General features: G+C 55.2%; 2 protein-coding genes across 2 annotated transcripts; both read left to right on the top strand.

Annotated features, from left to right (window-relative positions):
- Positions 1-1,009: 1,009 nt before the first annotated feature.
- Positions 1,010-16,547, top strand: UHMK1 (U2AF homology motif kinase 1). The gene is made up of 8 exons (XM_030032713.2): positions 1,010-1,388; positions 2,550-2,842; positions 5,668-5,859; positions 6,658-6,752; positions 7,673-7,749; positions 10,996-11,094; positions 11,923-12,011; positions 12,501-16,547. Exons 1-8 carry the CDS (start codon positions 1,103-1,105, stop codon positions 12,645-12,647), a joined length of 1,278 nt encoding a protein of 425 aa, XP_029888573.1. The 5' UTR covers positions 1,010-1,102; the 3' UTR covers positions 12,648-16,547.
- A 1,238-nt stretch (positions 16,548-17,785) lies between these two features.
- On the top strand, positions 17,786-25,891 carry UAP1 (UDP-N-acetylglucosamine pyrophosphorylase 1). The gene is given in 11 exon segments (XM_030033020.2): positions 17,786-18,006; positions 18,009-18,093; positions 18,200-18,404; positions 19,188-19,363; positions 19,647-19,819; positions 21,025-21,218; positions 21,639-21,782; positions 22,213-22,401; positions 22,865-22,912; positions 24,997-25,063; positions 25,328-25,891. Coding segments are annotated over 11 exon segments (1,587 nt in total). The 5' UTR covers positions 17,786-17,793; the 3' UTR covers positions 25,421-25,891.
- The last annotated feature ends 882 nt before the right edge of the window (positions 25,892-26,773 follow it).

Genomic DNA, 26,773 nt, shown 5'->3' with positions numbered 1-26,773 from the left:
CCCGCCGGATGCTCCTGCAGGGGGGCTGCAGAGCAGAGGAGGGAGGCTGCAGTCCCGGCAGCCCCGTGGAGCTGAGGGGTGCCGGGCAAAGCCGCCCTCCAGTGCCAGGCTTGCTGGGGTGATGGCATGAGATGATGGGGTCTGCCGTGTTAAAGCCACGGGGTTAAGGGAAAGAGCCCCAAAAAGCGCTGCCGGGGGTCCTGATACCTGCGAAGGGCAGTCCCACCCTGGGAGCCAGGCCCAGTGGAGCCGGGGGACGTCGGGGGCGTTTGGCGGTGCCCAGGCTGAGGGGGTGACATGGTTGCCCCGCTGTGCTTGGCGCTGAGGGGATGGGACCCCCGGCTGGTGCCTGGCCTGAGGAGCCGGGACCACCGGGGGTGCTGAGAGGACGGGACCCGGGGGGCTGAGGGGACGGGACCCGGGGCGCTGAAGGAACGAGACTCGGGGGGCTGAGGGGACGGGACCCGGCGGTGCTGAGGGGACGAGACCCGGGGGGCTGAGGGGACGGGACCCGGGGGGCTGAGGGGACGAGACCCGGCGGTGCTGAGGGGACGAGACCCGGGGGGCTGAGGGGACGAGACTCGGGGGGCTGAGGGGACGGGACCCGGGGGGGCTGAGGGGACGGGACCCGGCGATGCTGAGGGGACGAGACTCGGGGGGCTGAGGGGACGGGATCCGGGGTGCTGAGGGGACGAGACTCGGGGGGCTGAGGGGACGGGACCCGGGGCGCTGAGGGGACGAGACTCGGGGGGCTGAGGGGACGGGACCCGGGGCGCTGAGGGGACGAGACCCGGGGGGCTGAGGGGACGGGACCCGGGGCGCTGAGGGGACGAGACTCGGGGGGCTGAGGGGACGGGACCCCGCCCGCCCCGGGGCGCCGAGGGGACCGCAGCCCCGCGCGACGCCCGCCCCGCTGCCGGCTCCGCCCCGCGCCGCGGGAGGGGAGGGGCCGCCGGGCGGTGCCGCCGCCGCCGCCCCGCCCCGTTTCCGGTGTCATGGCGGCCGGAGCGCGGCGGCGGCCGGCGCCGGGGTCGGTGCCGATCGCTCGGCGGCGGCGGGACAGCGGGAGCGGCGGGGGGGAGATGTGAGGCGGGACGGCGCCATGTCGGGGTGCGTGTGGGGCGCGGCGCCGCTGCTGGAGGCGCTGGGCCGGCTGTGGGAGGTGCAGGCGCCGCTGGGCAGCGGCTCCTCGGCCTCCGTCTACCGGGTGCGCTGCTGCGGGGACCCGCGGGCCCCCCCCGGCGCCGTCAAGGAGTTCGTGCCGCCCCCGCCGCGGCCTGGCCCCGCGCGCCGCCCCGGCGCCCGCCCGCCCGCCGCCGACTGCGCCGAGTACGGCTTCCGCAAGGAGCGCGCCGCGCTCGAGCAGCTCCGCGGGCACCGCAACATCGGTAACGGCACCCCGGCACCCCCCACCCCGCCTCGTCCTCCAGCCTGGGCACCCCCGTAACCCCCCCCGCTCCCCCCCCCCCCCCCCCCTTCTCGGGGGGCCCCCGCGGACACCCCCTATCCACGGAGGGCCCCACACCCCCCAAGACAGTCTCCCTCGGGGCAAACCGGTGTCTCCAAACCACCCCCCCTCCAAGCAGGGAGGGGAACCCCCAACGCCTTTGGGAATGTGGGTTCCCTCGCCCCCAGACTGACCCCCGCAGGCAGGGCTAGGGACCCCCAGACCAATGTGCCCCTTGGATTGGCACCCCTGGGTGGGCAGGTTTGAGGGCCCCTAGCCTGGGCACCCCAAAACAGCGTCCCTGCGGTGGGTGCTTCCTGGTACCTCCCTTGGGGCAGGTTCCTGGGTACCCCACCCCTTCCCTGGGCTGGGGGCCTGCAGATCGTCTCTCCCCCCCACCCAGGGTGGGCAGGAGCAGGCAGGAGGTGGGCATTGCCCTTTGGGTAGGCAGAGTAGGTTGCTGCGGGCAGGGCACCCCTAAGTCCTCTGTTGGGCAGGGCTGCCCCAGCCGCCCTGGCAAAAGCCCCGCTGCCTACGGGGCAGCAGTGGGGCCGTGTCCGCCTGCCCGGCTCTGGCAGGAGCCCCTGGGCTGCCTGCGTGGGTGGGAATGAGCCTGGGAAAGGAGGAAGCCTGCAAATCGGAGGCGGCTGCTGGAAGCCCCCAGGTTCTCCCAACACTAATTTTTTTGTCTGTGTGAAGCACTTTTTAATGCTGTAATATGCCTTGACACACACAGGAAAAGATTGGCAGATGTCCCAAAAAGAGCAGTACTACCTCCATTTTACCCACTGGGACCTGCATATCTGTGTCCCAGAGATTCTCCTCCTGACGAGGACTGCCCGGCCTGATCACTTTAGCAGAGCCTGGTGGGGCGTTCTGAGACCAGCCTGTCCTCCGAAGCCCGCAGGGGTGGTGTGGCTGGTTTTCCCTTGCTGCTTCCCTCTGAAGTCTGGTTCACCATCTCTCTGAACATCACGCTCTGTAAAACAGAGGAGCTGCCTCCTGCAGCTTTTGTGGCCTTCTGGGCAGTAGTGGAGAGCGGTGGAAGGTGGTGACCATGTAATTGCTTGTTACCAATGCCTGTCAATGCGTCTCACCGTAGTGACGCTGTACGGCGTGTTCACCAACCACTACTCTGCGAATGGCCCATCTCGCTGTCTGCTGCTGGAGCTGCTGGACATCAGCGTGTCCGAGCTGCTGCTGCACTCCAGCAACCAGGGCTGCTCCATGTGGATGATCCAGCACTGCGCCCGAGATGTTCTCGAAGCCCTGGCTTTCCTGCACCACAAAGGCTACGTGCACGCAGACCTCAAGCCGCGCAACATCCTGTGGAGCGCAGAGGAGGAGTGCTTTAAGCTCATTGACTTTGGACTTAGCTTCAAAGAGGGGAATCAGGTTTGGAACGTGCTGCTCTTGAAGCAGTTGGCTCTGTGTTGAGTTGTGTGGGTCTGTGATGCTTTTGGCTCATGCGTGTAGAAGTCGACGTGACCTGATCAGAGTAGTAGCTGAGCTAGTGCTGAGGGTTTCCTGGAAAAGGCTGAAATGTTGTCTGGCCCTAGAAACAGAAGCTCGTGTTCCCATTCTCCTTGCATGTCTCTGGTTTCTGTTGATGTCTTAGCCTTTGTGCTACACATGACCACAAATTCCAAAGTTAATGATGCACTGAAAAAAGCAGTGTCTCAGCTTCCTGGGAAATTTGCTAGTTTTCATGTGGTCAGATGAGTGGGAGCACCCAGATCTGTAGAATTTCCTTTTATCATCCCTTATCGTATGTAGTAGTAATCCAGGCTTCACCATCAGACTCCCCAGTCAGTCGCGTTATCTCTGGCAGTGTCCTTGTGCTTGTCTTTACTTTCATCCTATCTTCAGCAGCTTCGATTTTTCAGGAAGTCCGGATGTTTTTTTCCCATGTCGTTGTGTTGACAAAAGCCCATAGTCTGGCTGTGGGTAGGCAGTGTCCATTCTTTACTGACACGGACAGATATCTGCCTGTTCTGCTCTGCTTTTCCCATTTGCTGGGCTTTCACTCCCTCTTCATGCTGTCACTTTTTTGTTTTGGTGATACTGGATTTTGCAAGTTTGTCCTTGCCTTTTTTATTCTCTTCCATGGCCTCTGATGAAATCAGAGCGCCTCAGGAGGTTCTGCGGTTTTGTTCCATAGAGCTTCCTTTTACCCCTCCCTCTCTCAGTGACTGCCTATGAGGGGTATCAGTAAAGCTTTTTCATCAGGTAGCCTCTTAGCAAATTTGCCTCTAATCACTGGGTGATGGGCAGTAAGTCTAGTAAATGAGGTGTGATTTTTCTGTGCAGACATTGTCCTGGCTTGTCCCTACTCCATGCACTCTACTCATTTGTAGTTTTTAAATTCATAAACTTTTTTTACTGGCTTACCTGGTATTGACAGTACAGCCCACTGATCTGTGAATATCAGCGGATTGTGTGGGTGACCTGCCTCTGAATTCTTTGGTACAGGAGCTGTTTTTAATGTTTGTACTTCTTAACTCCTCCATGTTGTTCTTCAGTTCTCCCACGTTCTTGGCTGAACGCTGGTTTATGCTGGTAATCTGTTGCTGTCTATCAGCAAAAAACATTCTCCTGGTGTCCTATGTCCAATGCAGATTTTTTTTTTTCTTCAGGTCAGTGTTTCGCTGCTTGCTCTGTGAGTTGTCTCGTAATAGTTGATCAGGTGTTTTATTTGCTTCTATGGTTCCTTCCAATCTTTGGGCTGAGTTTCTTTTGCCCATTCTCAGAAATATGCTGGCTATATGGGTGAACCTTCTGACCCTGCTTTGAATGTGCACAGGGTGTCAGCTTCCCCTCACCACCCCTGCCTTGGGCAGCAGCATATGTGCATGATTTCCTTATCTGAGTCAAGAGTACACTACTTTTATCTGTGACAACTCTGCCGAGCTTATCCTTGCATAACTTTCCCTGCCGTTACTGTTTAACAGAGAATGGCTGTACATAGAGCAAGGTCTCAGCGACTTAAATCTCTCAAAGTGCTTTAGATGGTAGGAGTGAAGTTCCATCTTGCAATTTTTGCTGGTGGCATTGACCACGGTGTTTTCTTTATCTCTAAATGTTGTTTGGTGGGGCTGCTAAGCTTCTGCTTTTGCCATGCTAGAGGTTCTGCTCTTTGCTGATAGGAGGAGGAATGTTGATAAGCAATTTGTGTATCAATTTTTTTTTTTTAAGTTCATAAAACGCTTTTGAGCTCTGTTGCCTGAAAATGTCTTTTGTGAACTTTATTTTCAGTCAGGGAACCAGATAATTTTGGTTTGAAAATATTCCCCTGGTAAGAATTCCCAGTCCTGTGCCTTATCCAGGAAGTAGGCTTGCATATTCTTCTGTCATTCCGTGAGTCGAATCAGTGTGTCTAAAACAAGCCCTCCCATGTTAAAAAGATGCAGCATGCAGTTTGTCTTTGGACACTTACAAGACTTGGCTAGACAAAGCCACAGCTGACTGATTGGGTATTGGCTGTGTGCGGGAGGCTGGACTAAAGACCTTCAGAGCAGCCCCTCCAGCCAGCACTTGTGTGATTCTATAATTTCCTGTTTTCTTTTAAGCAGGCAGTGTGTGGGCATTTTATTTTACTCTGCCAGTCATGGCAGCTGGGCAGGTATTGATTGCTGCAGTGCTTCTGGCTGCAAAAGGGAGAAGGAAGAGGTGTGTGGGAAGTGCCTTTGATAATTCCCTTGTCTGAGCATTAGGTGCCTGCTTCGTTCTTTTGATGTTTTGTTCCAGAGGACATCACTACTTGAATAATGGCAGCTGTCACTGATCCTCACTGTTCAGACTGGGCTGTTTGTGCTCTCATGCAGCTGACGTGGGAACATGTTGTGGGTGTTTGAGCCTTATCCTGAAACTTATAGTGTCTTCTGCGCTTATGAGGGGTTAATGGGCCAGTCCGCAGTGACATCCAGCCTCTTCCTCCCAGCAGTGCTGTCTTTCAGAGAGATCAGATGTTAGTGGGATGCCTGCTCTTTTGCTGGGAGATGTTTTCTCTTCCAGACAGTCTTGGTTTTTTCCTCATCAACACAGCAGTATAGTGAGTTGAACTGCCTGCCTAATGCGACTGGCTGTACAATGCTTTCTGTCAATTTAGCAATAGTATTTCGGTGACCCATTTTGAAGGGCCTCTGTGAACTGATTTAAGGGTAGAGTGGAGAACCTCAATCTGGAAAATTAACTTTTTGTGTGTGTTTGATCTTCCGTAGGATGTGAAATATATTCAAACAGACGGGTATCGGGCTCCAGAGGCAGAACTGCAGAACTGCCTGGCACAGGCAGGGCTCCAGAGTGAGACGGAGTGTACCTCTGCTGTGGATCTGTGGAGTCTGGGAATTGTTTTACTGGAAATGTTCTCAGGAATGAAACTGAAACATACAGTCCAATCTCAGGAATGGAAGGTGAGCAAGAGCTGCTGCAGGCATTTTTGCTTGCACCAAACGAGTCCTCCTGCTTCTTGTTCGTAACCTGGATTTGTGAGGTAGCATCCGGCAACTAGAGAGTGTTTCCAGGATGTTTCTCTAATCCTATTGCCTTGAGAATTAAGGTTCCAGAGCCTTACATACCCGCCTGCCCTGTGGGACTGGCATATCTGAATGCTGCCTGTGTTCAGGTTACTGAAAGCTGAGGGTTCCAGGAGTCTGTGCTCAGAGCCTGTGTCTTGCCAAGATTTGAGAGTGAGTTGTGCTAGCTGTAGTGTGGCACAGAAGGAAGAACGAAATGGATGGCTGATGGCTGCCAGCTAGTTCAGCAGCACAATTACAGAGGAATTATTTGCTGGGTTTAGTCTAATGTTAGCTCTAGTTTGGGGATATTCTTGTAAGTCTATGTGCTGAGAAAACAAGAGGAAGGCTCTGTGTTGTGAGCCCGGAGCCTTACTCTGTCCTCTGTTCTGTATGAAATAATTTTGTTTTGTGTTCCCCTTCCTGGTAAGAGTATCCTTTCAGCATCATAACGTCCACAGTAACAGCAAATTTGCCTGCATGTGGAAATTTACACCTTTCACACAGGCAAATGAGAAAAACTTCATCTGATGTGGGCCTGCTGGTTTAACGTGTGAGGCTGGAGCATTGGGGATCTTTCACAAAATGCCACAGTACCAGAGCCCTCTGCATCTAGGCCAAGAAATGATGGGATATTGTAAGCTTTGTGCTGGTCTTTTTTTTGCTTCCCTAACCACTGTTTCTTTTTCTTCCCAGACAAACAGTTCTGCCATCATTGATCGCATATTTGCCAGTGAAGGGGTGGTCAATTCAGCCATTCCAGCTTATCACCTCAGAGACCTTATCAAAAGGTATCTTATCATATTTACTAACTGTGGCTTAAAGATGTGCTCTGTAAAGTCTCATGCCTTGTTCTTGGTAACTTACAGTTGACACCTAAGACTTTTTTTTACAGGTTTGTTTGTTTAAATCTCCCTGCCACTGTGCTGGTAACAAGTGCAAGCATTAGCAGAGGTGCTTCAGCTCCTCTGATTTTGGCACAGTTTGGAGTAAGCACATAAAGAATATCAGTCATGATGTTCACCATTTGCTGTTTCAGTGCTTTGCACTTCCTGCCAATGAAGTTATATTTGGGGAAAACTGGAGACTTTGCTGCTTTAGGGGAGTATTGTCAGAAATGAGGGAGGGGGGCAGACAGCGCTGCTTCTCTGCTGCTGTCAAGATTCAAATGCACTTGCACAGCACTCTACTGAGAGGTCTGCCGAGGGGATTGTTTTTGCTGTCCTGTGATTCTGCGCTGAGGCTACAGAGTGAATGAGGACACAACTTGGCTACTGGTAAAGCTGAGTAGGGGATGTTCTCAGGCAAACCCTGGGCTATTAGCTGCTTTGAATCCCATTTGTGGAAAGATGTGGGAGCTCCCTGGAGTGCGATCACTTTCATGAGACTGCATGTGTGCCTGAGAGGTGGGCTGAACGGCCTGGGGAGGTAGAGCTGGAACGTGTTGCGTTCCTTGTGAACTTGTAAGTGAGCAGCCTCCATCATTTGGTGCTGAGAGACATTGAGATGTCTGTACCAAGTACCCAAAATGCTTTTAGGGGATCCTTCTGGTGTGCTTCAGCTGTGAATTGGAAGATGTGCTTCTCACTCTTCTCTTTGTACCATAAGCACCCCAAAGATAGGGTCTTCCTGTGTACTGGCTTCCAGCCTGAGTTGAATTTGTTGATGCAGAATGTTACATGCAATAGCATAAGGGTGTCTTCTCTTCCAGCATGCTTCATTGTGACCAAGGAAAGCGAGCCTCTGCTGAGAAGGCTTTATGCAGCCCATTCTTCAGCATTCCCTTTGGTAAGCTGTGCGCATCAGCCCTGCTTGCGGCTTTCTCGGCATGTATTGGAAGCAGCACAGAGTGCAGTTAAATTGTGTTGTTTCTGGTTCTGGCCTTGTTGCTGCTCCTTTGCTCTTTGTGGTTCTCGCCAGCCTTCTGTGGTACCACGGCAGGCAGGTCGGAGCAATGCCTGTGCTCTCAGTGCTGCCCTGCCCCTCTAGCCTTGTGGGCTGTTGCTTTTCCCCGGTTGGACTCCCATTAAATTCTGCCCAGATCAAACTGACCAAGAGTGTATTGGCAGCAGCATTCATCTGAGGGGACAGAAGTAACTGAGGTATTTACCCAATATTGTGACTGTTAAGGTGCTTTTGAAGAGTGCAGTGCTATTTATGGTGAGTGGATGGTTTTTCTTATGCCAGGTGTTTCCCAGTTCAGAAGCCAGGAATGTGAGTGACTAGGGCAGTGGCTGGTGGTAGCATCTGCTGCTGCCTCCTCTGCACAGGTCGAATAGTCCTGCTGTGTGTTGTCATGGTGCGAGTCTATTTTTGCAGTGACTGGCCTGCCTCTTCTGGTGCCTGTGTGGCAGGTCACGGACAGATGTTACTGTTGCTTTCATCTGGCACTTTCTCTTCAATTTAATAAAATGATGGTGTTTCCCCAGGACCCACCCCAAGTGGGTTGCAGGCTGTCAGCAAAAGATGGGCTGAGACTGCCCTGTTTAGGCTGGTATCCCTCCCTGTTTTCTGTTCCAAAAGCAACACAGTAGCATTCTCCAGAGCCTGTCTGCTTTCAAGAACACCAGTGAAGAGCTCTGCATTCAGCTTTTCTGCAGCATAAATCAATGCTTCAGGCATCCAGCTTCTGGCTGGGCTAGCATTTTCCCTTGAATCTTAGCCCTGCTTTTCTTAAGCTGCTTGGTGTACCTTGCAGTGAAGGTTGTTAAGTATTGCGTCTTGAGGTCACATCAAGATACTGGCATTCCTGTGTATTAGGCAAAGGTAACAATCTCGTTCCTGTTTTCAAACTTCTCTTGCATCTCAGAAACTGGGACTGTTGTAATCAAAGCCACCTTCCGTGGCTGAACCTTGCAGCCAGTATTGCTTTAGAGCAGAGGGAGCAGTATATTGGCAGTGCTTTTTGGTCTAGTTTTGAACACACAGGCCTCTAACTGTACCTAGGAAGGTGCTTCTGCGGTTAGTGCTACAAGTTTACATAACAGCTTCAATTTTTCTTAGTTCTCTTTGCTGGTTCTCTTCTTTGCCAAACTTGTACATGCGCTTGTCTGCACAAAGAAGCATTTACTGTTGCTTTCCTAGGAAGTCAGAAAATGATCTGTCATTGCCTTTCACTTGGACACGGTTTTTCTGTTTAGAGCAAAGACAGCTGAGAATGGCTTTCCTTGTCATTTACAGCCAAGTCTTGACTTTCCAGTTCATCAACTTCTTTCCTGAGCTGCTTGCAGGCTCTGTGTTGTCAGTGTGGTTGGTATCACCTGGCACTTTGAAGAAGGGTGGAGGGACTGGGCAGAACGTACCTCCTAGGGCAGAAGGGTATTGCAGGAAATGCATTTGTCAGTTGGTTACAGGAAGACCAGATGACTCTGAGTCTTAGGGGTTGGTTCGTCTCCCTCTGAAAAAAGGCATGTGAAATGAAGGACAGACTTGCTTGAATAAAAGGGGCAGTGTATAAGACCGAGGCAACACTTAAATGTTCTTTCAGACCCCCGTTCATCTGATGTTGTCTCTTGGTTGCTAACAGTCCTGTGGAAGAATGATCCCAGAGGTTTGCTTGGAGCTGGAACATGCCTGGTTATCTGAATGCAGCACCTTTCTTTGAAGGGCTGTCCCTGAGCACTGTCTGGGCATCGTCTAGACTGATAAGGCCTTTCATACTGTAAGCTTTTCATAAGGACTCTTCCATGTCAGACAGGAGGAGATTTATAGTGTGTGTGCTTGTCTATCATTTCCTCTTGCACTATGAAATCAAGACCTTCTGTCTGCACCTGGTAGAGATGTCAGCTCCCTCATATGTGTTGCGTGCTTAGCTTGGAAAAGTAAGTATTTCCAAGGAAGTAATAGCCCGCTACCCTTGCAAACGTAGTGAGAAGGCTCAGACTGGAGAATTGGAGCCATTTCTTCCCTTTTCTCTCCCCTCTCTCACTGTCAAGTGGGAGAACTGTGAGGTACTGCTATTGTGTTTGGCTCCTGTAGCTACCAATACAAATAAAAACACTAACACTCTCCAAATACTGCAGGTTGGGCTCCCAGATCTTAAATTCATGACTGGCCTGCCAGTCCCTTTCAGGAATGTGAAATCAAGCTTTTGTCCCTGGAGAAGTGACACTGTCCCTGCTGCTTTGAGTTTCTAGAGGACTGGGTGTCCTCTTGGATGTGACTCTCAGTTTGGTGTGAGTCTGTCCACCTTGGTTGTTTCCTTCTTCCACAGTATCTGTGGTACACTGTTCCAGGCCATCGTGGAGCTGCCTGTTTTCTAGAGCCAAGCGCCCCATGGCAGTGGGCTTTATTTCTGCTCCTGTAAAGTTGTTCACAGGATCGCTGCTCACCCACCTTTTGGCCACCTTCTTGTGGCCATGCCTTATTCTATAGCACTGCATTGTTCAAGTAACTAAATAGTTTTTCCCATTTCTGTTGCAAGATTGTATGACAGTCTTCAGAACAGTGCATTGCAGTTGGATTTTGAAGGGGGGAAGGTTTACATGGTGTTTAGGGAAGAACTGAAAGACATCTTAGAGAGAGCTGAGGCTGGTACATTAGTATAGCTTAAGAATTGGAGTTACAGAAGCTGACTGGCTTGTTTTCAGCTTGTCTGGTGGCAGTAACAGGAGAGGCAGGTTGCAGGGTAGTTCTTTCATCTTCTCACATCTCCATATATATGGGGCAGTTTGCTCAACTAGCATAGGTCTTGAGGTCACATCAGTTTCAGGATCTGAGCTAAGTAGACAATAATTCTAGTCTTAATTTCTGCTAGCTTTGTAATTTTAAAAGCAATTTCAGGTGCTGGCCTTAGTATAATTGCAGAGCGCACTGAACCCTTTGGAAGAGTGTCTCAGTGCACAGGTGAAGATAAGTTGGAAACAGGGAGAATACAGGCTGTAAATGCAGATAATAGTGGAGAGAAGCAAAACTGTACTGCAAAGAGCAGTAAGTGCTTGTGTATGATAGTGCATGTTGAGTCAACTTCCTGTTTTCTTGCTCCTTCGGACTTTGATTTCTTTTCTTTTCTCTAATTCTGTGGGTATCAAACAGCTCCCCATATCGAAGATTTGGTGATGCTCCCCACGCCTGTGCTGAGGCTGCTAAATGTTCTAAGCGATGCTTCTCTGCAGTGCGAAGAAGAATATGAAGGTTGGTGCAAGCCATGCGATTTCCATATAGCAATGTCATCTTACAGACTCTGTTTTGTTTGGCTTTGGGGATGCGAGAGCAAGCAGAAGAGCAATTAATACGCGCAAGAGCAGCAAACAAAGAGCTGTGCAGCTGAGATTTGGTACCAAGTGGGTCAACTGCACCAACAGAGGATAGACTAAAAGATTGAGACAGAAAGCAGAGCTTGTAGTGAGTTCTTGAAGGATCCCAGATTTGAAAAAAAAAAAGAAAAAGTTTATTTTTATTTTCTTCTTTGGTTAAATGTCCACAGACTTCATAATGTGTTTGTGGCTCTGAGCTTCTGCTGGACGTGCACAGGACTCTCGAGCCCCGTAGGACAGATCCTTAAAAGTTTGCTAATGAACTTATCCAAGATCTCAGCAGAGAACTGAAATATTTCATTGGAGTTCTTAAACTGTAGCAAAAACTATATGTGGTAGGTGGCAAGGCATGCTGGTGGAATTTGCATTTCTGCTTGCTCTCAAATCCACGTGAGTGGCAAAAGTTAGAGAGCTCTAGGGATGAGAGTTTAAAAAGCTGGCTTCTGCTCACACAAAGAAGGGTTTGTGGCAGCTACTTCAGTTCCCCTCCTCCAAGCGCCATAACAAAACAAAAAAAAAAAAAAAAAAAAAAAGGCACTCACAAATCCCAAATGTTTTAGCTGCTGGAAGGCCAGGCTTCGTGTGCAAGGAAAGGCACTGTCCATGTGCTGCAAACCCTGCTGTTGGGGATTCATCTGGCCTTCATTTGTTTCTTGGCTCATCCTAGTTTGCAAAGTGAAAGACAACCAGCTCTTTCCTTTCTCAGATATCCTGGAAGACATAAGGGAGGAGTGTCAGAAATATGGACCGGTGGTTTCCTTGCTTATTCCAAAGGAGAATCCTGGTAAAGGCCAAGTAAGTTAATGGAGGGAAGAGGCTGTGTATTCCCACATACACTCCATGTGCTGCAGGACTGCTGCTCAGCTCCTGGCAATCTCCTGGCTGATGACAGTACTATAAATAGCTGGTTATCTTGAAGGACAGCACAGGTTCCTTCCTGGTTACGTAAGGTTGCCTAACCTGGGAGGTGCCCAAACAGCTTTAGCAGGGGAGCTGGGATACGGGAGGGAAGGGGAGAAGCCAATGGGAGAGGGAGCATTGAGGATGTAGAGCATCATCATACTTTCTCCCACCTTACCAAACACTCTCCCCTTAGAAATGAGGAGCAAGGGTTGAAATTCCAGTTCAGAGATACAGCCCCTTCCTTTTTAGCTCTACTGCTCTGAGCTCAACCAAGGATAGAGGGGAAAAATTCATTCAGGAACTGTTTCCCTGGTTGCAGGGGTGAGAGGGGGCAAGTGGCATGCTGCACTGGAAGTCCTATTTCTCCTCTGTCTCTTTCAGGTCTTTGTTGAATATGCAAATGCTGGTGATTCCAAAGCTGCCCAAAAAATGCTGACTGGAAAGATTTTTGATGGCAAGTTTGTTGTGGCTACGTTTTACCCACTGAGTGCCTATAAGAGAGGATATCTGTACCAAAACTTGCTGTAGGCAGTAGCAACAATCAGGAGAGTTGTCTTGTTCCTCTTCCTCACATGTTTTACAGTTGAATGTACAAAAGAGCTTCCTAGCCCTGCTTTTGAGTCATCTGTGAAGGAGAGATGCAAAGGACTTAACTGGGCTTTGAAACCTTTACTGCTGCTTTGTGATGTGCAGAGGAGGCCGGGATGGCTTTCAGCGTGTGCTTGTGTGTGTGTTGTGCTTGCTCGTTTACATTGGGTGTGTGGCTTTGCCCCGGCGGGCACTTGGGTGGCAGGAGTGATGACTGTGGGAGCCTGGGAGGCTGAGCAGATCTTGGCAAGTGCTTTTAAGTCATTTGAAGTGAGACCATTTAAAGTCTTGGTCCTAGCTCTTGACTTTGCTCTAGGGAGAGGATTTCTTTGGTGAGCTTTCCTATAACACATGTGCTCTTCTCCAGTGTGGGGGAGGAGGAGGAAGGCTTGCCTGCTTTTTGTTGATACCTGTAACAAATAAAGAAGCAGAAGCACCATCCTCTCTAAACCGGACCAGGAGGAGTTTTGAGTCTTCACGTCATGTAGAGCAGAGGGAGGCAGTGAAATCAGATCTGCTGAGCCTAAGGTGTTACCCTGTCACCGCTTCGCAACCCGAGAAGAGCCTTCTGTCTGGCCTGGCACAGACGGCATGCTGGGCTTAGGCAGCGAGGTGTGGGTGATGCTGCCTGCGGTGAGCTGAACTTGCTTGTATACCTGGGGTGGGCAGGGACTGATGGTGGTTACATGTCGTCAGAGCAGTACCAGTCTCAGTCCCGACACAACCTGTAAGCACTTTGTAGCCTGAGGTGATGTGATGTGAAACCCTGTTGTGTGGAGTCATCTTTCTAGCATATACCCTGTGCTGGCACTGATGCTCCCTAGCTCTGATGCCAAATCATCTGTAATACATAAGCGTCTTTAGGTGATATTTTTGGAAAGGAGTGCTACAGCACGCCGTATTCTTTGTGTCTCAGCAGGACTCCTGCCCTGTGAGTCTTATAAGAAAGAACAAATATTTGTCTGTTGTAGGTCCCACGCTTGGCTTTTCTGTGTTGTGCATTTTGGTTTTGCATTAACCCGTTAGACTTGTAGATTAGAAGCACTGACACTTTTGGTCCTTCATAGGTTACACAAAGGGCCTGAGGCTATCTGAGATCCTGTATGGAAAGGGCTCAGTCAGTCATCAGACTTGACTGGCCAAGAGAAGGTCTTTTCCAGTGTCAGGGATAACAGCCACATGCTTTTAGGGGAAAAAAAAAATACCTGGGCGAGCAGCACCGCTGTTCCCCCCAGAGCATGCTCTCTGCTCACGTGGCTTCAGTGCACAGGCAGAAGCTCGCTCACGCAGCTGCTGGCATGGGGTAGGCGCTGGCTGTTTCCCAGGGGTGTGCAAACCCACACAGCCAGCGGAGCCTCTCCCTGCAGGGGTGGGCACTTTGCTCCTGGTGAGCACAGCGTGAAACAGCCCTACTGAGAGGGGGACCAGCGTATTCTGGCTTGTGGCCCTGGTACCAGCTTTAGTGAGGAGGAGAACCCTCGTGAATTCTTTTTCCAGCTGAAATACTTGTGGGCAGCTGCCTGAACCATCTCTGACCTTCCCTGGAATAATACCTGAATTACCTTGCAGTTTACTTTTTGCATCTTGCTGATGCTGGACTTGCTGGAATCCTGCACTTAAAAGTTCCTCTTGATTATCGCCCTGTGCGTGCGTGTGCGGTGTGTCAGGAGATCAATGTCTGTAGCATTTCACGAGTCTGCGTTCCTCTCTGTGCTGGTGTAGAGTCCTGTCTACTGTGGCCCTTCCCAAACTCCCCCCGAAAGGACCAATCTCTTTGAATTTTTCTGTTGCCTTTGAGGTGGTAGGTTTTCCAGGAGGAAAAAAAAAAAAAAAATCCCACAATGAGTTTTAAGGTATGATTTGCTGATCAGACTTTTTCTGGGAATGATGCTACTTTGGTGTACATAGCTGTAAAGCAGATTTGCATAGATGGGGTGTGTGATTCATTGCTTTTAATTTAACTGTCTTGCAGTGAAGCACCTTTAGTGTCTGGGAGGAATTGGATGATTAACTGGGTGAGGGGTTTTCCTATGTGAAGACCAGTGTTTAAAGTAGTCTAAGTATTGGTAGGTATTGACTGACGTCCTCAGCTCCGAGTTGTTGCTGTCCCTGGTGGACTGAGCCAGGTGTGAGAGCACTTTGGCCCAGAAATTCACGTGTTGAATGCCGTCATGTCAGCAGCATTAAGCTGGCTCTGTGTGTGTGCTTGTCAGCTGGCACCCGAGAGCGCTTGGCCCGCAGAATGCCAGCCTGCGAGGGGACACAGGGAGCTCCCCAGGGTGTGGGGCGTGAGGTCTGTCACCTATAGCAGTATCAGGACAGGGAGATGCTAGGGTGCAGGTGCAGAACTTAAATGCATTTAAGTTCTCACATGCATTTGTCTAGGACTGTGAGCTGCTCTGTCATCTTTCAAACATATCTCTATTTCAGTCAGAATTATGCTTTGGATTTGCAACTAAAGATAAAGAGCGGTGCCAGGATAAATCTTTAGAGAGGAGCTACAACCTGTTCCTGCAGCATAGCAGAGCTGTGCCACCAGAGTTTGGCTGGGGTTTTTTTGTTCAGCTGCTTTAATAGGAGCTAAATAAATCTTCAGGATGCAAACTCCTGCTACCAGATTTTCTCTCCAGATGCTCATTGACCAGGCTTGAGCACTGAGCTGGGCAAAAACCCCAAAGCTGCTTTTTTTTATTTTCCTCCTGGCAAGAGTTGAAGATGCTGATCTCTGTCCTGTCACTGGATCCAGCCCCTTGCTTCCCTTTGCAGGCTGTGGGGTACAGGGAGGTTTAGAAGCTCCTCAGAGCAGAAGCATTTTATCATTATCCCTCACCCTCTGCCTTCAAAGCCTTTTTCTATTAAGCTAAGCTCACTCGGGTGTCTCGGTGATCTATTGGTGGCTTGGCATAAGTTTCAGACCTGCTAAAACCTGTGAATTTCTTAACTCTAGATTGTATCTGAAGTGTGCATGGTGATTGAATCCAAGGCATCTGTCCTGGTGTGTGCCTGGATGGGCCTGGCTTTCCTCATCTCCAAATTACTGCCTGCTTGAGTTACAGAAGTGTTGAGGTTTCCCACTCAGACGCTCGCTGGGTTTCTTGGTCTGTGCTGCTGACACAGCTCCCTCCCGATAGCCTTCAGTGTAGCACCGACCCACGTAGTCCTAGCTAGGTGACAGCTAGACGTGAAAACCCACAGGCTGTCTTTGAGGGAGAGATCTGCTTTGGGGGGAAAGGGATGAAAGACGAAGCCTCTGGAGACAGCCAGGGAAGGCTGGCACTGCTCCAGCGGGGTGCCAGGGCAGGCACCTGTCCCTTCTCCCTGGGAGGAGGCTGTCCAAGGGGCTGCGTCCCCTTGGAGCGTGTGTGTGAACAGGAAACACATGGATGCTCCGCTGTTCTTGGTGGTGTTTGGGTTTTGTAGCTGATCTGACACACAATGTCACTGCCAATCGAAGAATAGCTGTCCTTCCTCTGCCACCGATGTCTGTGTGGGAGCAGTGAGGGAGAGAGGAAGTTCTTTGCACTTCCACCTGTTTATTATATGCAAGGAGGGTAACTGGTTTTGAAATCACTGGCCGAAGCACAAGTCAGCTCCGATCTTAGATGTATTCCTAATTTTATTCCCACTGGTTTCCAGCCTCCTAACAACATAGCCTGAGCACTGTGTTGCACCCGGGTTGTCTTTCCAGAGCGTTCAGTACGCTTCCTCCCGCTGCGCCGGATCCTGTAACCATGTGCCTCCCGTCGGGTTAGATGTCAAACGTTGTATCCCGTCACGCACCGTTGCTGAGCAGATGTGTGCTTGATACAGATGATTAATAAATGATGCTTCAAGTACGAAGCAGTTGTCCAGCGTGATTTTCTTGTGAGACCGCCGGTGAAATGCCACGTAGCTGAGCAACTTCTTTGTCACCCTGTGCCGGGGTGTCCGTCCGGGGGGGACACAAGGCTGTGACCCAGCCACGGCGGTGCTGGCATCTTGTGCTTGGCACCCGCAGCCGTGGGGGCTCGGTCGCTCCACACACCAGTGCGACTGAAAATCCCGGTGGGAGCACTGGGATGACCTTCGCCCAGCCAGAGCCTGCCGCGACCCCTCCTGCGACAGCACCCCTTACTCATGCCGCGCTCGGGCGTTTTCCATGCTCTCTCTGATGTAACGGTTTCCGAAGTGACGTCATCCGGAGGGAAAATCTCCTCGGCTGACGCGGGCCGCTCCCCCGGGAGATGCTGCGAGTTGCACAACGTTCTGCAGGCGTTGGCGGTGCGCGGCTCCGCAGCCAGGAGGGGATGTGCGGGCTGAGGACCAGATTTTTGGCTGCAGCCCGCACGGGTGTTACCACACGCTCCCCTCATGACGGGGCCGGGGATTTCTGCAGCGGGCTCCCGGGGCCCGGCCGGCTGAGAGGGCTGATCTCTGGGGCGTCCTCCTCCGCAGGGAGCTCGCCTGCTGTTTTTGGGGTGGGTTTGGGTTTGTTTTTTTCTTTTACCTGCACGCCTCTCCCCTCTTGCTGCAGGAGGGGGACCGCTGCCCCACGCCCCTGCCCGGGGGCTCCCCGGAGGGCCCACCCTTCCCCTGCCCGGTTCACGCGTGGGCCGGGCGCGGGGAGGAACAGCTGGAAGGGGTGGGGTTCTTACGGGAGAACCCGCTCCCCGCCCCGCCCGGAGGGGACCGGGACCGGGACCGGGACCGGGACCGGGAGCGGGGCGGAGGCCGCCCCGCCGCCGCTGAGGGACGGGGACCGGTTCCCGCCTCTCCCGCTGGTGGGGCCGCGCGCTGACGTGGCGGGCGTTGCCATGGCAGTCGCCGGCGCGCGCGCCTCCGCCGCCGCAGCGGCCTCTCCCATTGGCGGCGCCGCGGGTGGGGAGGGCGGAGTGGGGTGGGCTGCCACGCGCCCCCTCAGCGCCCATTGGGCGGGCGGCGGGCACCACGTGGCGCGGGGCGCAGCCGCCGCGATGACGCCGCGCCTCGCAGCCAGTGAGGGCGCGGGACGTGCCGCCGCCGCCTGCTATTGGCGGCCCCGCGGCGGCGGGGGGCTATAAAGGGGCTGGCGGGGGGGGGGGGGGGGGGCGCGGCGGCGGCGGGCGGGATGGAGGCGGCGGAGGGGGAGCCGGCGGCGCTGGGGCAGCGGCTGGCGGCGGGCGGGCAGGGCCACGTGCTGCGCTTCTGGCCCGAGCTGGGCGGCGCGGCCCGCCGGGCGCTGGCGGCGGAGCTGCGCGACATGGACGTGGCCGAGATCAACCGCTTCTTCCGCCGCGCCCGCGGGGACGGCGGCGGTGGGGCGGCGGCGGGGGGGTCGGTCTGGATGCGCGGATGGAGCCGGTGCCGCGGGACGTGCTGGGCAGCGCCTCCCGCGACCGCGGGCTGCTGCCGCGCTGGGAGAGCCGCGGTAGGTGCGGGGGGGTGCGGCGGGGCCCGGCCCGGCCCGGCCCGGCGCTGCGCGGTGCCGTGCCGGCGCGGCGGGCCCCACGCCTGTGTGCTCTCCCCGGGCGCAGGGCTGGCGGAGATCGCGGGGAGCCGCGTGGCCGCGCTGCTGCTGGCCGGCGGGCAGGGCACCCGCCTCGGCGTCCCCTACCCCAAGGGCATGTGCGACGTGGGGCTGCCCTCCCGCAAGACCCTCTTCCACCTCCAGGCCGAGCGCCTGCGGCGGCTGCAGCAGCTGGCGGAGGAGCAGCACGGCACCCCCTGCCACATCCCCTGGTGAGCCCCGGGCCTCGGTGGGTCAGCGTGTCCGTCCGTCCCCCGGGGGTAGCCTTGGCGGGACAAGGCTCGTGGGGTGCTGTCGGCATCGCCCCGAGTGCCGGCGGAGGGCTGAGGGCCCGCGGGTCGGTGTCGTTCCATCGGCCGGGTCAAAGCCCCGTTGCGCGGCCTTGGTGGGTCAAGGTCTCGCGGGTCGGCGCGGGCCCCGTTGGCGTCAGCAGGCCGAGGAGCCGTGGGTTGGTGCGGACCCCCTTGGCGGCCCCAGGGCCCACGGCTTGGCGCAGACCCTCTTGACGCCGGCGCTGTTGCTGTGGGCGTACGTAGCCTGTTGGAGTCAGTGGGTCGAGGCCCAGAGGGTGGCCCTGGCAGGTCCCATGTTGTCAAGCTCAACCCCATGGCCCTTGGGAACGTGTGTCACGTCACCTGTGGCCAGCCCGCTGCGTGGGACGGCAGCCACGCAAGGCAGTGGGCTGGGAGGCGAGGGGCTGCGCTTAGCAGGAGGTTGGTGTCGTGGCGGGAGCTGGCTGCTGCAGCTGGGTGTACCCCCCCGCTGCACGGGGTGCGGTAGGGTTTTGGAGACGCGTGTCGCGAGGAGGGGTGAAGCTCTTCATTGGCTTGCCAAAGGGGTGGGACCGCAGAGGGTCAGATCCTTCCAAATGTTTGTGGGGTGGAAGAAGCCTGTCCTGGGTGTTACAGGCTGAAGCGGTTCCCCACATTTGGGATGAGGGGTGTGAGGCCCTGCATCTCCTCCCTGCTCATCGGGTCTCTTCTGCGCTGCGACAGGTACATCATGACAAGTGGCCGGACTATGGAGTCCACCAAGGAGTTCTTCCTGAAGCATCACTATTTTGGTTTGAAGAAGGAAAACGTCATCTTCTTCCAGCAGGGCATGCTGCCCGCCCTGGGCTTTGATGGGAAAATCCTGCTGGAGGAGAAGGGCAAGATTGCTATGGCCCCAGGTTGGTGGCCAGGAGCTGGCGGGAGGGCTGCGCGGGGGCGAGACACGGTGCTGAGGACAAGCTTTTGGAGCTGGAGCCTGCGCAGGGCAGTCTCACAGCGTGACGTGGCCCACGGGTGACGCAGGCTGGGAGGTGTCTGTCTGTCTTGGCGGGGAGGACGAGGGTGGGGTATGGCCAGGCTGGCGACCCTCCACCCTCGCTCTGTGGGGAAGGAGGATGAGTGTGGGTGGCTGACAGGACGGCCTGGTGTTGCTGCGGCCCCAATGGTTTGTTCCCTCCGCAGATGGCAACGGGGGCCTGTACCGGGCCCTGGGGGTGCACGGCATCGTGGACGACATGGAGAGGAGGGGTGTGCAGAGTGTCCACGTCTACTGCGTGGACAACATCCTGGTGAAGGTGGCCGACCCAAGGTTCATTGGGTTCTGCTTGGAGAAGGGAGCAGACTGCGGGGCCAAGGTATGGTTTCAGGGCCAGGCAGGCACTGCTTCCCTGCAGCAGGGTGGGGTCTGTCCTGTTCCTCGCCTGCTTCCCTGACTCCTCGCCCTTCCTTCGCTGACTTGCCGCAGCCAGGAGGGATAGCTAAGCGCTGGGAACTTGCTGGCGGAGTCGCACGCGCTGCCAGAGTCCCACCTGTCCCTCGGGTCTGGCATCCCGGAGTATGCGGGGTGTCACTGACCCCTGCCTGGTGCTGCTCTCTTCCTGCCTTGCATGGGGACATGGCACTGACAGCCCCAGGGCTCTCGGGTCCCCTAGTCCCTGGGGCTGAGAGCTGCCCGGTCCCCACCCAGATGCTGGGCGGCTGTTGTCCAGGCAGCTGCAGGGAGCACAGGCAGCCAGGATCCCTGCTGCAGGCTGCCAGCTGTCCCCGGCCGTGACATCCTGGGTACCAAACCAGGACATGGTGGGTGCAGCTGACTGCTGACGCTGAGCCCAGCCCCATGTCTCACGGGTAGGATGTTGCACACCAAAAGGTTTACTTAAAGGCTGGATTAACAGCCAAAGGGGTTGTGTGATTGTGTTTGCCTTGGACTTGGCTCTGGCAAACAGGTGAGAGGGCTTGGTGGCCTTGAAGCTTTCAGAGAGTGAGCTGGGAAAGGGAAAGCAGTTCCTCCTTCTGGCCAGAGCAAGAGAAGGAGGAAGTAAACCCTAGCATGCAGAAAGGAGAAAGCCCTGTGTACGTGCACGCTGCCCTGCGTATATGCACACTGCCCTGCTGTGGTGGCAGTGATGGGTGGGGATTTGCTGGGGGGTCCCATGCCCAGAGGGAGGTGTGTGGGGTGTGAGGAAGACGAGGGAGGTCAGGTGTAGGGGGATGGCTCTGCTGAGCCAGCAGCCTCCTGCTTGCGTGTGGCAAGCTGGCTGTTCATGTGTGGGCTGGGCGCTAAAAATATCTGTGCCCTCTGCCAGCCACACACGGGGTTGGTGCCAGATCCTGCCCTTGCCCTCTGGGTGTGCCTGTCACCCAGCCCTGCCATCTTGCCCTCTTCCAGTCACCGTCACTAGAAGCTCCTGGCAGGGGAGGGCTCCAGCATCCCTGTCCCTGCACTATCCCTGCTGTCCTGCACAGGAAAATGCCTACATGAGGGCTCCTAGATACAAGGGAGTATATTTGAAGTGCAGATCTTTGGGGGTCTTTCCCTGACAGTGCTTCCCTTGGGCAGGTGGTGGAGAAGACTAACCCCACGGAGCCGGTCGGCGTGGTGTGCCGAGTGGATGGTGTCTACCAGGTGGTAGAGTACAGCGAGATCTCCCTGGCCACTGCCCAGAAACGGGGCCCTGACGGGCGGCTGCTCTTCAATGCGGGCAACATCGCCAATCACTACTTCACCACCGCCTTCCTGAAAGATGTAGTCAAGTAAGGGCCTGCTGGGGTGCTGCCGGTGTGCTGGAGGAGGAGCGCCGGCACCGAGCGGAGCCGGCTGCCCGACCGCCTGTGCATTGCTTTCTGCTGGTTGAGCTCCAGCTGTTTGCAGGCGTGCTGGGATGAGGCCTGCAGGGTCTGGTCCCTGGCCCCTGCACGCGTGGCCTGACCCCTGCCTCTCTGCACGGTCCCTTTCTGGAGATAAGGTTTCCTCCGGCCATCGCTGGCTGCTGATGCCAGAGCGCAGATGTGCAGGGCCGTCCTCTCCTGGCTGTTGTGGGAATGAGCAGCCCGTGCCTCAGGGCGGCTGGGGGTCAGGGCAGAGTGGCTGTCCTGCCGCAGCAGCGTCTGAGCTGGGGGGCTGGAGATGTGCCTTGTTCAGGCGAGTGACAGCTCTTTCTTGGCCTGTTGCAGCACTTATGAACCACGGCTGCAGCACCATGTAGCTGAGAAGAAGATCCCACACGTGGACATCGCTACAGGGCAGCTGATCCAACCCGAGAAGCCGAACGGGATCAAGATGGAAAAGTTCGTCTTTGACATCTTCCAGTTTTCCAAGTATGCCTTTTTCTCTCTGTGGGGACTATGCTGCTGGCTCTCCCTCGGGTAGCTCTGAGAGCCTCTGGGGGGCTGCCAGGGCTGTGCCCCCTGGTGATACCCCAGGGTCAGGACAGGATGCCAGCTCCTGCACTGTTCAGCAGCAGTGGCCGATTGTGCCCTGAGATGAGCAGGGATGTGAGCAGCAGGAGGGACAGGCGCTGCGTGCCTCTTGCTCGGCTGAGCCCTGCTCCTGGGCCAGAGGAGCATCTGCTGACCCTACAGCCGAGGTCCTCCCCTCCCTCCTTTGTGGCTGTGAGTACAGCCCGTGGGTGTGGGCTGCGGGGGGGCCGTGGCCCCAGCTCAGCCACCCTGGCAGGAGAGAAGCCAAAGCAACAGGGAGCAGCTACGTTTCCCAAACCTGACCCTCCTGCACCCTGTTTGCCTCCAGGAAATTCGTGGTGTATGAGGTGCTGCGTGAGGACGAGTTTTCTCCCCTGAAGAATGCGGACAGCCAGAACGGCAAGGACAACCCCACCACAGCCCGACACGCCTTGATGTCCCTGCACCACTGCTGGGTTCTCAATGCGGGAGGGCACTTTGTGGACGAAAACGGCACGCGCATCCCCGCCATCCCTCGGTGAGTTGCTGCTCCTGGCGCTCCTGCGTCCTTTTTGGGCTGGGTATAAAGCACCAGGCAGTCCCCAGCCCTTTCTCCGTTTCAGCGCTCCTGAAAGCAGTGTTGCTGGAGTGACCAGCCGTGGGTCCCTTCTCCCGGGTGGTCTGTAGGGCAGAGCTGGGTGCGGGCAGGGTGGTGGCTGCAGGAGGGTCACTCGCTCGGTCAGCAGGAACTTTCCTTCTTGATTCAACACCTGTGAACCAAATCCTGCCGGTCTCCATTGCACAGCCAAGGCTGCCCGTGCAGGGAGGAGGTGGCTCTAAAGCCCAAGCACATCAGCACATCCGTGCAGCAGCCAGGCTGGCGTCGCGGCTTCCCTCAACCGAGAGACCTCCTGCCACCCGTTTGGAGAACAGCAAACCCCAGACTTGTTCTGCTCTGTTTTTTTCCCCACCCTTGCTAACCCTTGTTTATTCCCACGTAGTGTCACAAACGGAAGGTCAGATGCCACCCCAGCAGATGTCAATGACAAGTAACTATACCGTGCAGCGTGCATGGTGGCGGGGCTGTGCTTAGGTACTAACGGGCTGTAGGCAAAGCAGTGCGCCAGGCTGCGGTCGGTGCGATGGGTGCGTGCTGGTGAGCAGGCACCTGTAGTGACTAACGGGGGCCGGGGGGCTCGGGGCTGCATGCTGGGAGCGGGGCATGTCTCACTACAGGACCCCACAGACGCCGCTTCTCAGGGTGGCGGGCGGTAGGCAGCGTCTGCTCCCTCCTGGGCTCCTTTCCGCAGAGGCAGGGATAACTGGAAGGGGCTCGTGCCATTGGTATGGGTGCGGGGCAGCAGGCAGCCTGCCGCTGACTGCACGCAGCCCCCACAGGTCACCCCGCAGGCGGGATGCTGTTGGGAAACACGCTGGTGTGTCCCTTCGATGACACTCGCCTCTTTGTCACGCCACGGCGTAGCACAGCCTGGACTGATCCCGGCTGGTCCCGTAGCTGGAGACGGCTGCTGTCTCCTGGTGTCCGCCAGGCGTCCAGGCGGATTGAAATGGGATTAAAAACATTAAGTAAATGTCAAGCAGGCTTTGATGTAGCATGTGCAAATCTCAGCGTAGGCGGCCAGCTGTGCTTTGTGTGACTTCAGCTCTTGAGTTTTGAAGATGCAGACTGTGACACCAGGGAAAGCCACTGTCTCAGTGCTTAAAAGTTTACAGAAGTAAACAGGGAAGTTGACAGAAATGTTAAAGCAACTTCTGTAATAGCAGCGTGTTCTTCTGTAGGCACTGGGCACATCTGTACGGCTGGGACTTAGAGCTGGTGTGTGTAAATGACTTGAAGACTAAGCAAGCTTGTTACATTTCCTCCCCTTCAGGAGAAGTTACATCTTCTGGTACTTTCCGGCGGGATGCGCCTACGGTCTCTGTTTTTAATTCAAGAATCCAAGTGCTTTCAGGCTTATAACTAGGCCACCGCAGTAGTTATAATGTAGGCTAAAGGATAAGGATGCACTTTATCCTACGTGTATCCTTCATTGCCAGTTAATGGCAATTCTTTTTTTTTTTTTTTTTTTTTAAACTATTATCTTGAAATGAATCTGACACTAAGGCAAACACAGGTGCAAGGGCTGGGTTAGGACGGGTAAGTTTTATTTGCTCACAGCTGGGACAGGAGGGGGCTGAGCGAGTGCATGGCAGCAGGGACAAGTTTCGACCTGAGCAAAGGGAACGTTGTCACGGATGACGTCCTGCCATGTCTGTCTGGCTGCGGCAGTGAGCGGGTGTGGAGGGGCACCCTGGGGTGCTGCCGCAGCTCCTTGTTGGCTCTGCACGGCTGCCCCCTCCCCGGCCAGGCTTACGCGCCGGCTGGAGCCAGGGAGCATCCGGGGGGTCCTACAAATGCTGGTGGCAGCAGAAGCGGGGTCAGGGACCCCACGCGGACCCCTGCCCAGCAGTGCTGCGGCTGTTCTCGGGGCCAGGCTGCGGCTGAGCTGGCCTCACCAGCTCAGGCACGTGTCCAGAACAGAGAAGCTGAGGTAGTTGGTCTAAGAGGCAAAGGCAGGAGGAGCAGGCAGTGCTGCAGGGAGTATTTCTGAGCGAGCAGACAAGCTTACCCTGCGTCCTCCGGTTGCGCTTTAAACAAGGAACATGTTTAAAAAGAAAAAAAAAAAAGACCTGTTGTGACCAGCCAAACAGAAGGGTGTTGTGAGTGCATCTCTCATCACCCCAAGGATGCAGGAGGAGGAGAAGGAAGGAGTGACTAGCTTGCATGCAGCATCAAATATAGCGAGGCTGTGATCCAGGCCGGGGGCATAGGCACCGCTGTAGTTGCACATGTGGAAAGGCACGTAGATCCTCGTTAAAGCTGCATCTGAAGCTCTCTTCCCTTTCAGTAGCTGCTGGTATCTAAACTTTAGCTCGCACCTCTGTGGAGAGCACGCAAGGCTTGACTAACCCAGGGCAGCTCTGCGGTGGCAGGGTCTGCGTGGGCCGGCAGCCACCGGTGCCCCGGACAGCCGCTGACCCCCCACGCTGGCATCTGCAAGATCTCTGGATCCCATCTGCATCCCCTGGCAGGATGTAGCTAACCCTCCTGACTTTTTTTTTTTTTCTGCAGCTTGAAGGATGCAAACGACCTTCCAATCCAGTGTGAAATTTCTCCCCTCATCTCCTATGGAGGAGAAGTGAGTACTGGCTCTCCAGAGCTCGGGTGCCCTTGCAGATTAACTAGGTGGGCAGGGAGGCTGGCAGGGCATGTGTGTGAGCCCTGGCCAGTGAGGGGGTAAGCCACAAAAGCGTGACTTGAATTCACAGTAGAGCTTTTTGAGGCAGCGTCCCTCAAGCCGCTAGCACAGGAGGGGACCAGAGCCATCTGTGAGCAGCTCAGCAGGTCAACAGAGCAGATGACGCGTGGTGCGTTCCTAATGAGCTGCTTCGTCCTCCCTTAGGGTCTGGAAAAGTACGTGAAGGGCCGAGAGTTTCGCACACCTTTGATTATCGACGAGGATGGGATCCACGAGCTGGTGAAGAACGGGATGTAGCGGCGGCACGGTGCCCAAGCTGGGCTGCCTATCCCACCTGGTGGGCTGGGAATTCGGACACATGAAGGTTTATAGCTGTAACTGGTAGGGGCTGATCCTGCTCGCTCTGGCCCTGTGCAGAGGAGGATGTAACCCACTCAGTTCTTGGCATGTTGTACGCTTCTATTTATATTTTAATTTAAAAACCAAACACCTTATGGATTCCCCTGCCGCGAAGCACAGTTATGGCGCTGCTCTTTGCACTCCAGGCTGTGGGCATTTATTTTTAAACATGTATATAGTAATAGTCATTGTACATGCAGAGGATTTTTATGGTACGGGGCTGGGGTTAATCTTGAATTTTTATTTTTCTCAAATCTACATGACTATTTTTTTTAATAGGGTCCTTGTCATTGCCCATGTCCTCCCTTTTGGTCATCCTTTACGTTGCACAACTGGAAGCATCCGATTAAACTCTGAGTCTCTCCTGTCTGTCATCTGGTGGTGTTTTAGTGACGGTGGCTTTCCACAGATGCTCTGCTCATAGAGCAGAGGTCTGACTGTGTCACACCAAGTGCCCTGCTCTGCCCAGCGCAGCAGGGGTTGCTCTTGCGGGGGGGGTGCAGACAGATCCTCTGGCCTGCGACGCTCATTTGGGGCGTTTCTGGAGGAAGCGGAGGGCTGCACTTTCCTCTTGAATTTCTGCAAACAGTGGCAAGCCTTGAGCAGGTAGGAGCAGGCAGGTGTGCTGCACTGCTGGAGTGCTGAGGGTGAAACCAGCGCAGCACAGTGCCCTGCAGCAGCCCTCCCTTTTCTGGGGTGGGTTCTTTGACTCCTGCCAGAACCCACCGCCCTGGAGTATGGTGCCCTGATGCCCTCGGGCAGAGCGGCTCTACTGCTTCCCCACCTGTTTGGGAGGGGAGATGGTGCTTGGCCAGCTCCTCTCCTGCTCCCAAGTCCCACCACAGCCCCTGCTGTGGGGGGGGGGCACAGCTGCCCACTGCCCCACAGCTGCCTGGGGAGGCATTTTTCCTTTGCAGGGCTGGGAATGGGGTCCAAACCGCTCCTGCCGGGGGAGGTCATCGGGTCCCAAGTGCCAAGGTGGCTGTTGGGCACCCCGGGCTCAGCTGAGCACTCGGCTCCCTAGGCTGCGTGCCTGGGAAGCCGGGGCCATGCGGGGGGTCCCAGCCGGTGCCGTGGCTGCCGGTGGCTCGCCGCTGGCCAGCCGGGCTGCGTGTGGCCAAGGCAGGCTGGCGGCCGCGGGTCCCGGGGGAGACAGCCTGGGATGGGGGCCAGAGCGGGTGCGAGGAGGTGGCGCGGAATGCTGCGGGTGGTCTGCACCACCACCTCCCCCTGCCTGCCGGCTCTGTTGGG

This window comes from Aquila chrysaetos, chromosome 12 (genome assembly GCF_900496995.4).
Source record: "Aquila chrysaetos chrysaetos chromosome 12, bAquChr1.4, whole genome shotgun sequence".
NCBI classification, from domain to species: domain Eukaryota; kingdom Metazoa; phylum Chordata; class Aves; order Accipitriformes; family Accipitridae; genus Aquila; species Aquila chrysaetos.
Note: the sequence above shows the minus strand (reverse complement) of the source record. Positions and strands in the feature narration are given on the sequence as shown.